The sequence below is a fragment of the Hemiscyllium ocellatum genome, unplaced genomic scaffold (genome assembly GCF_020745735.1).
Source record: "Hemiscyllium ocellatum isolate sHemOce1 unplaced genomic scaffold, sHemOce1.pat.X.cur. scaffold_697_pat_ctg1, whole genome shotgun sequence".
NCBI lineage: Eukaryota > Metazoa > Chordata > Chondrichthyes > Orectolobiformes > Hemiscylliidae > Hemiscyllium > Hemiscyllium ocellatum.
In genome coordinates this window covers 47,488-65,045 of record NW_026869179.1, presented here as the reverse complement: position 1 = coordinate 65,045, position 17,558 = coordinate 47,488, and the positions used below count along the sequence as shown (strand labels likewise).

General features: G+C 57.2%; 1 protein-coding gene across 1 annotated transcript in view; it reads right to left on the bottom strand.

The window, feature by feature from the left end:
- Positions 1–15,104, bottom strand: part of LOC132814156 (histone deacetylase 4-like) — a 74,510-nt gene extending 59,406 nt beyond the window's left edge. The window contains exons 1-9 of the mRNA XM_060823399.1: positions 14,910–15,104; positions 13,984–14,207; positions 11,252–11,416; positions 10,592–10,763; positions 9,072–9,202; positions 4,776–4,896; positions 2,209–2,258; positions 1,398–1,505; positions 918–973 (exon numbers count right to left, since the gene is read on the bottom strand). Of these exons, the coding sequence (XP_060679382.1) occupies positions 918–973; positions 1,398–1,505; positions 2,209–2,258; positions 4,776–4,896; positions 9,072–9,202; positions 10,592–10,763; positions 11,252–11,416; positions 13,984–14,207; positions 14,910–14,991 (1,109 nt within the window). The 5' untranslated portion in view covers positions 14,992–15,104. The remainder of the gene's footprint in view (positions 1–917; positions 974–1,397; positions 1,506–2,208; positions 2,259–4,775; positions 4,897–9,071; positions 9,203–10,591; positions 10,764–11,251; positions 11,417–13,983; positions 14,208–14,909) is intronic.
- Between the last annotated feature and the right edge of the window lie 2,454 nt (positions 15,105–17,558).

The following is a 17,558-nucleotide window of genomic DNA, read 5'->3' as shown; positions in this document are numbered from 1 at the left end:
TTGAGTTGAGTTGGGTTGGGTTGAGGTGCATTGGGTTGAGTTGGGTTGCGGTGGGTTGCGTTGAGTTGGGTTAAGGTGAGTTTGGTTGGGTTGAGGTGGGTTCGGATGAATCGGGTTGGGTTAGGTTGAGGTGGGTTGCGTGGGGTTGTGGTAGGTTGGGTTGAGGTGTGTTGGGTTGAGGTGGTTTGGGTTGGGTTGAGTTGGGTCGGGTTGAATTGGGTTGTGTTTGGGCTGGATTGGGTTGGGTTTGAGTTGGGTTGGGGCGAAGTCTTGTCGGAACCTGGGCAACTATAATGGGTCTAGAAGGAGAGGGGGTGGGGAACGCAAGAGGGACGGATGTTCCCGATGACCGGGAGTGGGGTTGGGGCGGGTTGAGTCGAGTACTAGGAGTTTGGGGGGGAGGAGGGGGGAGTGGTCTAAAGGAGGTGGTGTCGAACTGAGGAAGAGGAGAAACACCAGGAGAGTGGGGGGTGTTTGGGTGGGGGAAATGCGGGCAGTTGAGCTCATGGGATGAAGGGATTGGGTACAGTTCTCTGGAGAGGTGGGTGGGTGGGTGGGGGGGAGTTATAAGAGGGGGATAAGAGGTGGGGGATGGGAGAGCTACCCGGTCGAATGGGGGCAGGAGGCCAGTTGGGGTTGAGAGTGATGCCAATGTCGGGCAGAGCCCAAATGCAAAACCCCACCCCATCCCCCTCAAAGCCCACCTCCAACCCATCCCCCCCCACTTGGACCGCAGTGCACCCCTCCCCCAGATTGAGCGTCTCCCATTCCCTTCCCCATCCCCACCCTGGGATTCATCTGACCCAATCCTGAGCGGGCAGGGACAGGACGCCCAACGCCGCACTGTAAGGCCCCCAGCCCCACCACACTAACCCACCCCCATCCCGCGTCAGGTGGTGGGGGGACGTTGAACTCACATGGCAGTCGATGCCTCAGCGTGATGCCCGGGGGGTCGGACGATGGCGAACCCGTTCTGAAATAGAGAGGGAGGTCCCGTCAGGCCCTTCGGCCCATCGACCTTCACAACCAGGTCGGCAATCCGCACCCTACGTTCCCCGTTCACTGCCGCTCTACACCGTCCCTATGGAGCCCAAACCCCTTCCCCCTTCCCTCCTGCTCTACACCATCCCCATGGACCCCAAACTCCTTCCCTGTTCCCTCCCGCTCTACACTGTCCCCCGAGGACCCCAAAACCCCTTCCTCATTACCTACCACTCTACTCCATCCCCATGGACCCCAAACCCCTTCCCCGTTCCCTCCCGCTCTACACCATCCCCCATGGAGCCCAAACCCCTTCCCCGTTCCCACCCGTTCTACACCGTCCCCATGGACCCCAAACCCCTTCCCCGTTCCTTCCTGCTCTACGCCGTCCCTGATGGTGGGATCCGTGCTCCTACCTTGAGTTGCCCGGAGGCCACCTTCAGAGCAAGCTCGACGGTGCACCCGACAGCCAACCGTGCCGCGCCTGGCGTGTGGTGTTCGTTCCACACCGTGTCGCTATCCACCTGATTGGAGGGAGGGTCGGGGGAGGGGGGAGGAGACGCAGTTTAGACAGAGGTCGGTCTACCTTTGACCCCTCACCCACACCCCCCCCCAACCACCCCCAACCCCGGGGTCGCTCGGCTGAGGGGGTGTTGGGACCGTGAGAGCCAATGGGCCAACAGTGCAAGGCCATTCGACGTTGACCGTTCCCTCAGTGGCTCAACGGCCAGATGGCACCCACCCTGTTGGGAGCTGGTGGAGGGCGGGTGGGTGTGAGTGTGGTGGGTAGGGGGCACCCCAGGCCAACGGGAAGAGGACGCAAATGCGTCGGGTGGGTGGGTGGGTGTGCTGTCAGACGCGGGTGGCTAAGGAATGCTTGGGTCGGGGGCTAGGACGTATCGATGGGCCGGACGGTCTCAAACCGTGATGGCTCTAGGATCCGGAACCCCCTCACTCCCTTCGCGCCACCACCCAGTAATGGGGAGAGGGTGAGTGGGTCGCGCCCATTGGCTAGGCTTGGACGGGCATCGTGATGCGGGAGGTGGAGAGGGGTGACACACACACAGAGATAGGGAGGGGGTGTAGGGGGCTGGAGGGGGTGACACACACAGAGATAGGGAGGGGGTGTAGGTGGTGACACACACAGAGATAGGGAGAGGGTGGAGAGGCCGAATGGTCAACCCCTCTCACTTTGGGAAGCATAAAGTAAGGTAGTTTTGTACTCACCCCAAAACCTCCACAGGGCAACATGACTAATGCCCTCTGGGATAGGATTCCTGGGAATTGATGGGAGAGAGAGAGAGAGAGGGGGGGAGAGGGGAGAGAAAGAGAGAGGGGAGTGAGAGACAGAAAGAGAGACAGAGAGAGACAGAGAGAGACAGAGAGTGAGTGAGAGAGAGAGAAGGGGAGAGAGAGAGAGGGAGATGGAGCAAGGGAGAGAGTGAGAGAGAGGGGCAGAGGGAGCGAGAAAGAGAGAGGGAGAGTGAGGGGTGGGGGGGAGAGAGAAAGAAATGGAGGGAGAGTTTAATAACATCCTTCCTGTGGGGGGGTGACCGATCCCGAATCCCATACTCTGAGCGCGGCCTCACCAACGTCCTGGATAACGGCGACACAACGTCCCAACGTCGACGCTCAGTGCCCGGACTGATGAAGGCCAGTGTGTCTAAACCCTTACCCCACTGCCCTGTCTACCTGGGACTCCACTTCCAGAGGACCGTACCCCTGAACCCCAAACTCCCTCCGTCCCCCTCTACACTCCTTAGGGCCCCGACCGTTCACCAGGAAAATCCCCACCTCGATTCGACTTTCCAAACTGCAAGACCCTGCAGTTATCGATGTTAAACTGCGTTTGCCGTTTCTCGGCCCACTTCCCCAGCTGGTCGAGGGGCTGCCACAATCTCGGATCAGCCCCCACCCCCCTCCTCACTCTCCATGGCCAATCTCACAGTCTACCTCACCTTGTCCATGCGTCTCTTCATCTGATACACCTCCCTCTCTCCCTCTCTCTGTGTTCCCTCTCTCCCCTCCCTCTCTAAGCCTCTCCTTCCTCCCTCTCTCTCCCTGTGTTCCCTCTCCCTCTGCTCCCTCTGTCCCTCTCTCTGTCTCCCCCTCTCTCCCCTCCCTCCCTTTCCCTCCCTCCCTCTCTCTTGCTCTGTATTCCCTCTCTCTCTCTCTCTCCTCCCTCCTTCTCTCTCTCCTCCCTCTCTCTGTCTGTGTTCCCTCGCTCCCCTCCCTCCCTCTCTATGCATCTCCTTCCTCCCTCTCTCTCCGTGTTCCCTCTCCCTCTGCTCCCTCTGTCTCTCTCTCTCTCTGTGTCTCCCCCTCCCTCTCCTCCCTCACTTTCCCTCCCTCCCTCTCTCTCTCTGTGTACCCTGTCCCTCTCCTCCCTCCCTCTCTCTCCCTCTGTGTTCCCTCTCCCTCCCTCTCTCTCCCTCTGTGTTCCCTCCCTCTCTCTCTCTGTGTTCCCTGTCCCTCTCCTCCCTCCCTCTCTCTCCCTCTGTGTTCCCTCTCCCTCCTTCTCTCTCCCTCTCCCTCCCTCTCTCTCCTTCTCTCTCCCTCTGTGTTCCCTCCCTCTCTCTCTCTCTCTGTTCCCTCTCCCTCCCTCCCTCTCTCTGTGTTCCCTGTCCCTCTCCTCCCTCCCTCACTCTCCCTCTGTGTTCCCTCCCTCTCTCTCTCTCTGTGTTCCCTCTCCCTCCTTCTCTCTCCCTCTCCCTCCCTCTCTCTCCTTCTCTCTCCCTCTGTGTTCCCTCCCTCTCTCTCCCTCTGTGTTCCCTCTCCCTCTCCTCCCTCCTTCTCTCTCCCTCTGTGTTCCCTCTCCCTCTCCTCCCTCCCTCTCTCTCTCTCTGTGTTCCCTCCCTCTCCCTCTCTCTGTGTTCCCTGTCCCTCCCTCTCCCTCTCTCTGTGTTCCCTGTCCCTCTCCTCCCTCCCTCTCCCTCTCTCTGTGTTCCCTGTCCCTCCCTCTCTCTCTCTCTGTGTTCCCTGTCCCTATCCTCCCTCCCTCTCTCCCTCTCTGTGTTCCCTCTCCCTCCCTCCCTCTCTCTGTGTTCCCTGTCCCTCCCTCTCTCCCTCTCTGTGTTCCCTCTCCCTCTCTCCCTCTCTGTGTTCCCTCTCCCTCCCTCCCTCTCTCTGTGTTCCCTGTCCCTCTCCTCCCTCCCTCTCTCTCTCTCTCTCCCTCTGTGTTCCCTCTCCCTCCCTCTCTCTCTCTCTCAGTATTCCCAGTCCCTCTCCTCCCTCCCTCACTCTCCCTCTGTGTTCCCTCTGCCTCCCTTTTTCTCTCTCCCTCTGTGTTCCCTCCCTCCCTCCCTCTCTCTCTAAGTTCCCTGTCCCTCCCTCTCTCTCTCTGTGTTCCCTGTCCCTCCCTCCCTCCCTCTCTCTCTAAGTTCCCTGTCCCTCCCTCTCCCTCTCTCTGTGTTCCCTGTCCCTCCCTCTCTCTCTCTGTGTTCCCTCTCCCTCCTTCTCTCTCCCTCTCCCTCCCTCTCTCCTTCTCTCTCCCTCTGTGTTCCCTCTCCCTCCTTCTCTCTCCCTCTGTGTTCCCTCTCCCTCCCTCTCTCTCCCTGTGTTCCCTCTCCCTCCTTCTCTCTCCCTCTCCCTCCCTCTCTCCTTCTCTCTCCTTCTGTGTTCCCTCCCCCTCCCTCCCTCTCCTTCTCTCTCCCTCTGTGTTCCCTGTCCCTCCCTCTCCCTCTCTCTGTGTTCCCTGTCCCTCTCCTCCCTCTGGGGGGTGGGGGGGGGTCTGGGAAGAGGGGTATTTCGCTCCACGCTCCCCCAGCGACACCGACGCTGACGGCACGCCTTACCGTGGAGTTTGTTCGGGTCTAGGTGGAGGTGTCTGAGGGGGCTAGCCCCGTACAGGAGGACGTGACTCTCCGTGTGGACTGACCGGATCTCCTCAAAGGTGGCCTTCCTTCCTCGGACACACTACCGGAGGGAGAGGGGGGAAGAGGGAACACAGAGAGAGAGGGAGAGACGGAGAGGGAGGGAGAGCCAGGGAGGAGAGAGAGGGAGGAGAGGGAGGGAGGAGAGGGAGGAGAGACAGAGAGAGAGAGAGACGGAGAGGGAGGGAGAGGGAGGGAGAGCGAGGGAGAGGGAACACAGAGAGAGAGGGAGAGACGGAGAGGGAGGGAGAGCGAGGGAGGAGAGAGAGGGAGGAGAGGGAGGGAGAGACGGAGAGGGAGGGAGAGCGAGGGAGGAGAGAGAGGGAGGAGAGGGAGAGACGGAGAGGGAGGGAGGGAGAGGGAGGGAGAGACGGAGAGGGAGGTGAGGGAGGGAGAGCGAGGGAGGAGAGGGAGGGGGGAGAGGGAGGAGAGACAGAGAGAGACAGAGAGAGAGAGAGAGAGGGAGAGGGAACACAGAGAGAGAGAGAGAGAGAGGGGGAGAGGGAGGGAGGGAAAGTGAGGGAGGAGAGGGAGAGGGAACACAGTGAAAGAGAGAGGAAGAGAGATGAAAGGAGGAGGGGGGAGAGAGGGAACACAGATAGAGAGAGGGAGGGAGGGATAGTGAGGGAGGAGAGAGAGAGGGAACACAGAAAGAGAGGGGCGAGAGGGAGAGAGAGCGAGGGAGGAGAGGGAGAGGGAACACAGAGAGAGAGAGGGAGAGAGAGGGAAGGAGGAGAGGGGTAGAGAGGGAGGGAGAAGAGAGAGAGGGAACACAGAGAGAGAGGGAGGGAGGGAAAGTGAGGGTGGAGAGGAAGAGGGAACAGAGAGAGAGAGAGGGAGGGAAGGAAAGTGAAGGAGGAGAGGGAGAGGGGAGATAGAGAGAAAGAGAGAGGGAACACAGAGAGAGGGAGGGAGGGAAAGGGAGGGAGGAGAGGGAGAGGGGAGATAGAGAGAAAGAGAGAGGGAGGAGAGAGAGGGAACAGAGAGAGAGAGAGGGAGGGAAAGGGAGGGAGGAGAGGGAGAGGGGAGACAGAAAGAGAGAGAGGAAGGGAGAGAGAGGGGAGTAAGAGGGGGAGACAGAGAGAGGGAGAGGGAGAGAGAGGGAGAGAAGAAAGGAAGAAGGGAGAGAGAGAGAGGGAGGGAGGAGAGGGAGAGGAGTGATAGAGAGAGAGAGAGGGAGGAGAGAGAGGAAGGAGAGGCAGAGAGAGAGACGGAGGAGAGGGAGAGGGAGAGGGAGAGTGTGAGAGGGAAAGCGAGAGAGAGAGACAAAATGTGAGAGGGAGGAGAGGGGAGATGGAGAGAGAGAGAGAACGCAAGAGGACAACGGAGAGAGCGAAAGACAGAGGACAAGAGGAGGAGAGAATGAGAGAGATGGAGAGAGAGAGGGAGACAGAGGATAACAGAGAGAGAGGGAAATAGAGAGACAGATAATCGAGATAAAGAGAGAGAATGAGAGCGAAAGAGGGAAAGGGTGGGGTAAAGAGAGAGAATGAGAGAATTACAGAGAGAGAGAGAGAGAGACAGAGACAGAGAGAGAAAGATTGAGAGTGAGAAAGCGAGGGAGAGAGAAAGAGGGAAAGAGAGAGAGAGAGCAAGGGGATGATTGGGGGGGCAGAGGGAGGGAGACAAAAATAACGAGGGAGAGAGAGAGAAAGAAAGAGAGAAAAAGAGAGAGGGAAAGAGAAAAGGTGAAAGGATGAGACAGAGAAAGAGAGAGAGAGAGAGAGAGAGTGAAAAGGTTCAGAACAGAAACAACGAAAATGACAGAATCGGGGGTCCACCAGCATTTACACCAACCCCACCCTCTCAATCCCCAACCTGTCTCCTGATTACACATCACCCCCACCCACCCGCACTGACCCCGGGGGAGAGGGCAGGGAACAGAGAATGTTACAGCGCAGTGCACGCCCGTCGTCCCCGTAGTGCCCAGGGATGTGCAGGTTAGGGTGGGATAGGCCGTGCTAAATTGTCCCCGTAGTGCCCAGGGATGTGCAGGTTAGGGTGGGATAGGCCGTGCTAAATTGTCCCCGTAGTGCCCAGGGATGTGCAGGTTAGGGTGGGATTGGCCGTGCTAAATTGTCCCCGTAGTGCCCAGGGATGTGCAGGTTAGGGTGGGATTGGCCATGCTAAATTGTCCCGTAGTGCCCAGGGATGTACAGGTTAGGGTGGGATTGGCCGTGCTATATTGTCCCCGTAGTGCCCAGGAATGTGCAGGTTAGGGTGGGATTGGCCGTGCTAAATTGTCCCGTAGTGCCCAGGGATGTGTAGGTTAGGGTGGGATTGGCCGTGCTAAATTGTCCCCGTAGTGCCCAGGGATGTGCAGGTTAGGGTGGGATTGGCCGTGCTATATTGTCCCCGTAGTGCCCAGGAATGTGCAGGTTAGGGTGGGATTGGCCGTGCTAAATTGTCCCGTAGTGCCCAGGGATGTGTAGGTTAGGGTGGGATTGGCCGTGCTAAATTGTCCCCGTAGTGCCCAGGGATGTACAGGTTAGGGTGGGATTGGCCGTGCTAAATTGTCCCCGTAGTGCCCAGGGATGTGCAGGTTAGGGTGGGATTGGCCGTGCTAAATTGTCCCCGTAGTGCCCAGGGATGTGCAGGTTAGGGTGGGATTGGCCATGCTAAATTGTCCCGTAGTGCCCAGGGATGTACAGGTTAGGGTGGGATTGGCCGTGCTATATTGTCCCCGTAGTGCCCAGGAATGTGCAGGTTAGGGTGGGATTGGCCGTGCTAAATTGTCCCGTAGTGCCCAGGGATGTGTAGGTTAGGGTGGGATTGGCCGTGCTAAATTGTCCCCGTAGTGCCCAGGGATGTGCAGGTTAGGGTGGGATTGGCCGTGCTATATTGTCCCCGTAGTGCCCAGGAATGTGCAGGTTAGGGTGGGATTGGCCGTGCTAAATTGTCCCGTAGTGCCCAGGGATGTGTAGGTTAGGGTGGGATTGGCCGTGCTAAATTGTCCCGTAGTGCCCAGGGATGTGCAGGTTAGGGTGGGATTGGCCGTGCTAAATTGTCCCCGTAGTGCCCAGGGATGTGCAGGTTAGGGTGGGATTGGCCGTGCTATATTGTCCCCGTAGTGCCCAGGAATGTGCAGGTTAGGGTGGGATTGGCCGTGCTAAATTGTCCCCGTAGTGCCCAGGGATGTCCAGGTTAGGGTGGGATTGGCCGTGCTAAATTGTCCCCGTAGTGTCCAGGGATGTGCAGGTTAGGGTGGGATTGGTCGTGCTAAATTGTCCCGTAGTGCCCAGGGATGTGCAGGTTAGGGTGGGATTGGCCGTGCTAAATTGTCCCGTAGTGCCCAGGGATGTGCAGGTTAGGGTGGGATTGGCCGTGCTAAATTGTCCCCGTAGTGCCCAGGGATGTGCAGGTTAGGGTGGGATTGGCCGTGCTAAATTGTCCCCATAATGCCCATGGATGTGCAGGTTAGGGTGGGATTGGCCGTGCTAAATTGTCCCATAGAGCCCAGGGATGTGCAGGTTAGGGTGGGATTGGCCGTGCTAAATTGTCCCCGTAGTGCCCAGGGATGTGCAGGTTAGGGTGGGATTGGCCGTGCTAAATTGTCCCATAGAGCCCAGGGATGTGCAGGTTAGGGTGGGATTGACCGTGCTAAATTGTCCCGTTGTGCCCAGGGATGTACAGGTTAGGGTGGGATTGGCCGTGCTAAATTGTCCCGTAGTGCCCAGGGATGTGCAGGTTAGGGTGGGATTGGCCGTGCTAAATTGTCCCGTAGTGCCCAGGGATGTGCAGGTTAGGGTGGGATTGACCGTGCTAAATTGTCCCGTTGTGCCCAGGGATGTACAGGTTAGGGTGGGATTGGCCGTGCTAAATTGTCCCCGTAGTGCCCAGGGATGTGCGGGTTAGGGTGGGATTGGCCGTGCTAAATTGTCCCGTAGGGCCCAGGGATGTGCCGGTTAGGGTGGGATTGGCCGTGCTAAATTGTCCCGTAGTGCCCAGGGACGTGCAGGTTAGGGTGGGATTGGCCGTGCTAAATTGTCCCCGTAGTGCCCAGGGATGTGCAGGTTAGGGTGGGATTGGCCGTGCTAAATTGTCCCGTAGTGCCCAGGGACGTGCAGGTTAGGGTGGGATTGGCCGTGCTAAATTGTCCCCGTAGTGCCCAGGGATGTGCAGGTTAGGGTGGGATTGGCCGTGCTAAATTGTCCCCGTAGTGCCCAGGGATGTACAGGTTAGGGTGGGATTGGCCGTGCTAAATTGTCCCCGTCGTACCTCACACTGGCTCTTCAGTCCTGTTTCCTGGAGTCGGGAATAAATGCTCTGTATCCTCCCGGGATGTTCGAGGTGATCGCTGTTCCCGCACGTGCACTGGTGTTTCAGCATCCCGCTATCGTATACTAGCCCTGGCGAGGGGAGGAAAGGCCTCAAGCTCATTGGCCCCAATATCCAGCCCCTTCGCACCCCCTCTCCCCCACCCCACCCACCACCTCCCCCTCCCTCCCTCTCCCCTCACCCCCCCGTCACCCCCAACACAACCCTGCCCTCAATGCAACAAGCGGAGCGGGGGTGCATTCGGCCTGACTCATTCTATCCCCTCCTCCTTCCCCAAGTCCGGCTCAGTCTCTCCCTCCCGCTCTCTTGCCCCCCTCCATTGCTCCTCTTCCACTCCCTCCCTCACCAGCGAAACCCTCCACCAATTAACCCCTTTCCCCCTCTCAGCTCTCTCCAACTGCCTCAAGTTTTCCTCCAACCACCCTCCAATTTACCCCTCCCTCTCTAACTCCCTCCAATCTACCCCTCCCTCTCTCTACAACCCCCCTCCAATTTACCCCCTCCCTCTCTCTCCAATCCCCTCCTATTTACCCCTCCCTCTCTCCAACCACCCTCCAATTTACCCCCTCCCTCTCTCCACCCCCCTTCAATTTACTCCCTCCATCTCTCCTACCACCCTCCAATTTACCCCCTCCCTCTCTCCCCACCCCTCACCAATTTACCCCCTCCCTCTCTCTCCACCCCCCTACAATTTACCCCCTCCCTCTCTGTCCAAACCCCTCCAATTTACCCCTCCCTCTCTCTCCAAACCCCTCCAATTTACCCCTCCCTCTCTCTCCAAACTCCTCCAATTTACCCCTCCCTCTCTCTCCAACCCCCTCCAATCTACCCCTACCTCTCTCTCTCCAACCCCTCTCCAATTTACCCCTCCCTCTCTCCAACCACCCTCCAATTTACCCCTCCCTCTCTCTCCAAACCCCTCCAATTTACCCCTCCCTCTCTCTCTAACTCCCTCCAATCTACCCCTCCCTCTCTCTCCAACCCCCTCCTATTTACCCCTCCCTCTCTCCAACCACCCTCCAATTTACCCCCTCCCTCTCTCTCCACCCCTCTCCAATTTACACCCTCCCTCTCTCTCCACCCCCCTACAATTTACCCCCTCCCTCTCTGTCCAAACCCCTCCAATTTACCCCTCCCTCTCTCTCCAAACCCCTCCAATTTACCCCTCCCTCTCTCTCCAAACTCCTCCAATTTACCCCTCCCTCACTCTCCAACTCCCTACAATTTACCCCTCCCTCTCTCTCCCCAACCCTCCAATTTACCCCTCCCTCGCTCTCCAAACCCCTCCCACCCGCCCCTCTCTCTCGCTCCCTACTGCCCTTCCCATGCTCCCACTCCCCAGATTCGCCCTCCCGGCCCGGGCTCCCTCCTCCTCACCCCGCACGCTCCTAATTACCACCCCTCGCCCCTCCCCCACTACCCCCGTCCCCCCCCTGTCGGGGACCGAACCCCAGACTCACCGGTGCTGAAGGAGGGGGGGCGCGGCGATCTCTCCGGGACTCCCGCCGAGGCTGGGGAGGAACGGGCGCGAGACAGGGGGCGATGCTGAGCCCACCCGGGGTAAATTACCCCAAAGGCCTCCAGGTTCGGGGGCTTCTGCCGGACTCTGGGTAAATCCCACGGGAGAGAGACCTGGAGAATCCGAGAGAGAGAGAGAGAGAGGGAGAGAGGGAAACATCATCGCAGGATGGAGAGGATGTAGAGGGAGCTTTACTCTGTATCTAACCCCCTATCCCTGGGAGTGGGGGGACGGTGTAGAGGGAGATTTACTCTGTATCTAACCCCCTGTCCCTGGGAATGGGGGACGGTGTAGAGGGAGCTTTACACTGTATCTAACCCCTATCCCTGGGAGTGGGGGACGGTGTAGAGGGAGCTTTACTCTGTATCTAACCCCCTCTCCCTGGGAATGGGGGACAGTGTAGAGAGAGCTTTACACTGTATCTAACCCCTATCCCTGGGAGTGGGGGACAGTGTAGAGGGAGCTTTACTCTGTATCTAACCCCCTGTCCCTGGGAGTGGGGGGACGGTGTAGAGGGAGCTTTACTCTGTATCTAACCCCCTGTCCCTGGGAGTGGGGGATGGTGTAGAGGGAGCCTTCCTCGGTCTCTAGCCCCAGTTACCTGTGGGCTGTGAGCCTCACTGCTGTTTCCTGAGCCCAGCCCATTCGGCCCATCCTCCGTGCTGTCCTCAGTGAGTCGGGGTCTGTCCGAGGGTCCACCTCGTCCTGGACCCTTCCTCTCTGACTCCCCCTCCTCACCATGACTGAGTCGCCTCTTACTCATCAGCTGGACCCCCGTGGGGGGGGGGTGTGGGGAAGGATGGAAGAAGAGAGATATAGAGATGGAAGGGGAGAGGGAGAGGGAGGGAAGGAGATGGAGGGAGGGCGATGGAGAGAGAGAGAGATCGAGAGAGGCAGGGAGAAATGGAGGGAGATGGAGAAAGGGAGGGTGATGGAGGGAGTGAGGGAGGGAGATATAGAGGGAGGGAAGGAGATGGAGGGAGGGAGATGGAGGGAGAAAGAGATCGAGGGAGGCAGGGAGGGAAGGAGATGGAGGGGGGAGATGGAGGGAGAGAGTGATTGAGGGAGGAAGGGAGGGAGGGTGAGACAGAGGGAGATGGAGGGAGAGAGTGATTGAGGGAGGCAGGGAGGGAGGGTGAGACAGAGGGAGATGGAGGGAGAGAGTGATTGAGGGAGGCAGGGAGGGAGGGTGAGACAGAGGGAGATGGAGGGAGAGAGTGATTGAGGGAGGCAGGGAGGGAAGGAGATGGAGGGGGGAGATGGAGGGAGAGAGTGATTGAGGGAGGCAGGGAGGGAGGGTGAGACAGAGGGAGATGGAGGGAGAGAGTGATTGAGGGAGGCAGGGAGGGAGGGTGAGACAGAGGGAGATGGAGGGAGAGAGTGATTGAGGGAGGCAGGGAGGGAGGGTGAGACAGAGGGAGATGGAGGGAGAGAGTGATTGAGGGAGGCAGGGAGGGAGGGTGAGACAGAGGGAGATGGAGGGAGAGAGTGATTGAGGGAGGCAGGGAGGGAGGGTGAGACAGAGGGAGATGGAGGGAGAGAGTGATTGAGGGAGGCAGGGAGGGAAGGAGATGGAGGGGGGAGATGGAGGGAGAAAGAGATCGAGGGAGGCAGGGAGGGAAGGAGATGGAGGGGGGAGATGGAGGGAGAGAGTGATTGAGGGAGGCAGGGAGGGAGGGTGAGACAGAGGGAGATGGAGAAAGGGAGGGTGATGGAGGGAGGGAAGTGGAGGGAGTGAGGTGGAGAGAGGGAGGGTGATGGAGGGAGGTGGAGGGCGTGACATGGAAAGAGGGAGGGAGATGGAGGGAGGGAGGGAGATAGAGGGAGGGAGAGAGTGAGATGGAGGGAGATGGAGAGAGGGAGGGAGAGAGAGAGAGAAGAAGAGAAGGAGGCAGAGGGAGGGCAGGAGATGGAGAGAGAAAGAGGGAGGGAGATGGAGGGAGATGGATAGAGGGATAGAGGGAAGGAAGGAATGGGAAGGGAGGGAATGGGGTGAGTGTGGCAGGGGATGAGAAAAGAACAAAAAAACATTAGTTCCCCTCGCCACTCTCCATCCCTTCCCTCCCCATTTCCCCTCTCCCTCTCTCCCCACTCCCTCTGTACACACACACTTATACACTTAACGGTAAGGTCCTGGGGGAGTGTTGGTGAACACAGAGACCTTGGAGTGCAGGGTCATAGCTCCTTGAAAGTGGAGTCGCAGGTGGATAGGATAGTGAAGGAGGGGTTTGGTATGCTTCCCTTTATTGGTCAGAGTATTGAGTACAGGAGTTGGGGGGGGGTCACGTTGCGGCTGTACAGGACATTGGGTTAGGGGGCCCCTGTTGGAATATTGTGCTCAATCCCGGTCTCCCTGCTACAGGAAGGATGTTGTGGGAGGGGTTCGGAAAAGATGGACAAGGATGTTGGAGGGTTTGAGCTACAGGGAGAGGCTGGACAGGCTGGGGCTGTTTTCCCTGGAGCGTCGGAGGCTGAGGGGGTGACCTTATAGAGGTTTATAACATCACGAGGGTGGGGGGTAAATAGACAAGGTCTTTTCCCCCCTGGGGTGGGGGAGTCCAGAACTAGAGGGGGGTAGGTTTAAGGTGAGAGGGGGGAAAGGGACCCGAGGGGCAACTTTTTCCCCCCAGAGGGTGGTGCGTGTGTGGGAGGAGCTACCAGAGGAAGTGGGTGGGGGCTGGTACAATGACAGCATTTAAAAGGTGGGTGGGGGACAGGAACAGGAAGGGTTTAGAGGGAGATGGGCGAAGTGCTGGGGGAATGGGGACCGGGTTAGGTTAGGGATATCTGGGCCAGCACGGACAGGACGGGCCGAAGGGTCTGTTTCCGTGCTGTCCGTGGCTTTGAGTCTGTAAGGAAACCAAACCAGTGCAGAACCCAAGACGATGTTCCCCTGAACGAATAGTTACAATGGTGTGGAGGTGCTTGTGATGGACTGGCGATAAATCCTGTGTCCAGTGAACTTGCCCCAAGACCGACCTGATGAAGGGGCAGTGCTCTGATACTGACTGCTTCCAAATAAACCTGTTGGACTGTAACATGGTGCGGTGTGATTTATAACTTTAACAGTGACTGACAGCCTCACACGTGGAACACATTCCCTGCTGGTTGCAGTCCTGCTACTGGGTGACCAGTGATACATTAGGAGAGACCGTGACTACCTCAGGTCTGGATCACAATCGCCACTGAATATCCACCTGAACGCACGCAGACTGCGTTTGCCCTGAACCGCGCGAACCCCAAACGTTAGGTTGATCCGGTGATTGCTGTTGCCCTCTCTACACCCCCTACTCTGGACCCCATCCATCCCCACCACCGCAAGCCCCTCCTTACCTTGCCGAGGTGGGTCTGCTGCTTGAGTCTCTCAAGGAGGAGCTGGTCCAGATGCTGGGTCTGCAGCTTCTGCTGGACAGACTGGGGGCTCTGGGGAAGGGGGGCGGACTGAGTCCGGCCCAGGGGACGGTGCTGGCTCAGCTCTGCCAACCGGGCGGCCGCGTACCGGTCACCAGGAATAACGGCTGGGGTGTACAAGAGAGGCGCCGTGCCCAGCTCTGAAACTGAACATAGGCATCAATGACAACAAAGGGGAGCAGGACGAGGAGGAACAGAAAGATCCCAGAATACCCCGCGCCTCCCCATCTTTGTCCTGGCACACGGCACTCCAAATGTGGGTCTGACCGAGGGGAGACCGGGGAACTGTGCACGGTGCTCCGAGTGTGGGTCTGACCGAGGGGAGAGCGGGGAACTGTGCACGGTGCTCCGAGTGCGGGTCTGACTGAGGGAGACCAGGGAACTGTGCACGGTGCTCCGAGTGTGGGTCTGACCGAGGGGAGACCGGGGAACTGTGCACGGTGCTCCGAGTGTGGGTCTGACCGAGGGGAGACCGGGGAACTGTGCACGGTGCTCCGAGTGTGGGTCTGACCGAGGGGGGACCGGGGAACTGTGCACGGTGCTCCGAGTGTGGGTCTGACCCAGGGGAGACCGGGGAACTGTGCACGGTGCTCCGAGTGCGGGTCTGACTGAGGGAGACCAGGGAACTGTGCACGGTGCTCCGAGTGTGGGTCTGACCGAGGGGAGACCGGGGAACTGTGCACGGTGCTCCGAGTGTGGGTCTGACCCAGGGGAGACCGGGGAACTGTGCGCGGTGCTCCGAGTGTGGGTCTGACCGAGGGGAGACCGGGGAACTGTGCACGGTGCACCGAGTGTGGGTCTGAACGAGGTGGGAATACAATCACTGGGACCCTCTCCCAGAGACTCACGTGCCAGAAGTGGATTCTGTACTGTCCCAGGCTCCAGGATGATCACCGGTTGGAGAGCGGCCAACAGTCTATCCCTCTCCATCGCCGACTGGGACAGTTGGAGGATAGGAGGCACCTGAGAGACCGGAGAGAGCCCATTGTGGGGTCGGTGTACCTTCTCTCTGCACGCGGACGGATTCTCCCAGTCCCCAGTCACAGCCTGTGGAAGGTAACACAGTGAGTGACCCTTACCCTGCTGAATAAACACTGACTCTGTACAGTTACACAGTGAGTGACCCTTACCCTGCTGAATAAACACTGACTCTGTACGGTTACACAGAGAGTGACCCTTACCCTGCTGAATAAACACTGACTCTGTACGGTTACACAGTGAGTGACCCTTACCCTGCTGTATAAACCCTGACTCTGTACGGTTACACAGTGAGTGACCCTTACCCTGCTGTATAAACCCTGACTCTGTACGGTTACACAGTGAGTGACCCTTACCCTGCTGTATAAACACTGACTCTGTACGGTTACACAGTGAGTGACCCTTACCCTGCTGAATAAACACTGACTCTGTACGGTTACACAGTGACCCTTACCCTGCTGTATAAACACTGACTCTGTACAGTTACAAAGTGAGTGACCCTTACCCTGCTGTATAAACACTGACTCTCTACGGTTGCACAGTGAGTGACCCATACCCTGCTGTATAAACACTGACTCTGTACGGTTACACAGTGAGTGACCCTTACCCTGCTGAATAAACACTGACTCTGTATGGTTACACATTGAGTGACCCTTACCTTGCTGAATAAACACTGACTCGGGACGGTTACACAGTGAGTGACCGTAACCCTGCTGTATAAACACTGACTCTGTACGGTAACACAGTGAGTGACCCATACCCTGCTGTATAAACACTGACTCTGTACGGTTACACAGTGAGTGACCCTTACCCTGCTGAATAAACACTGACTCTGTACGGTTACACAGTGAGTGACCCTTACCCTGCTGAATAAACACTGACTCTGTACGGTTACACAGTGAGTGACCCTTACATTGCTGAATAAACACTGACTCTGTACGGTTACACAGTGAGTAACCCTTACACTGCTGTATAAACACTGACTCTGCACAGTTACACAGTGAGTGACCCTTACCCTGCTGAATAAACACTGACTCTGTACGCTTACACAGTGAGTGACCCTTAAGCTGCTGTATAAACACTGACTCTGTACGGTTACACAGTGAGTGACCCTTACCCTGCTGAATAAACACTGACTCTGTACGGTTACACAGTGAGTGACCCTTACCCTGCTGAATAAACACTGACTCTGTACGCTTACACAGTGAGTGACCCTTACCTGCTGAATAAACACTCACTCTGTACGGTTACACAGTGAGTGACCCTTACCCTGCTCAACAAACACTGCCTCTGTACAGTTACACAGTGAGTGACCCTTACACTGCTGTATAAACACTGACTCTGTACGGTTACACAGTGAGTGACACTTACCCTGCTGTATAAACACTGACTCTGTACGGTTACACAGTGAGTGACCCTTATCCTGCTGAATAAACACTGACTCTGTACAGTTACACAGTGAGCGACCCTTACCCTGCTGTATAAACACTGACTCTGTACAGTTACACAGTGAGTGACCCTTACCCTGCTGTATAAACACTGTCTCTGTACGGTTACACAGTGAGTGACCCTTACCCTGCTGTATAAACACTGACTCTGCACGGTTACACAGTAAGTGACCCTAACTCTGCTGAACAAATACTGACCCTGTTCAGTTAGGCAGTGATTGACCCTTACCCTGCTGTATAAACACAGACTCTGTACGGTTACACAGTGAGTGACCCTTACCCTGCTGTATCAACACTGACTCTGTACGGTTACACAGTGAGTGACCCTTACCCTGCTGAATAAACACTGACTCTGTACGGTTACACAGTGAGTGACCCTTACCCTGCTGAATAAACCCTGATTCTGTACGGTTACACAGTGAGTGACCCTTACCCTGCTCAACAAACACTGACTCTGTACGGTTACACAGTGAGTGACCCTTACCCTGCTGAATAAACACTGACTCTGTACGGTTACACAGTGAGTGACCCTTACCCTGCTGAATGAGCACTGACTCTGTACGGTTACACAGTGAGTGACCCTTACCCTGCTGAATAAACACTGACTCTGTACGGTTACACAGTGAGTGACCCTTACCCTGCTGTATAAACACTGACTCTGTACGGTTACACAGTGAGTGACACTTACCCTGCTGTATAAATACTGACTCTGTACGGTTACACAGTGAGTGACCCTTACACTGCTGTATAAACACTGACTCTGTACGGTTACACAGTGTGTGACCCTTACCCTGCTGTATAAACCCTGACTCTGTACGGTTACACAGTGAGTGACCCTTACCCTGCTGTATAAACCCTGACTCTGTACGGTTACACAGTGACCCTTACCCTGCTGTATAAACCCTGACTCTGTACAGTTACACAGTGAGTGACCCTTACCCTGCTGTATAAACACTGACTCTGTACCGTTACACAGTGAGTGACCGTTACCCTGCTGAATAAACACTGACTCTGTACGGTTACACAGTGAGTGACCCTTACCCTGCTGTAAAAACACTGACTCTGTACGGT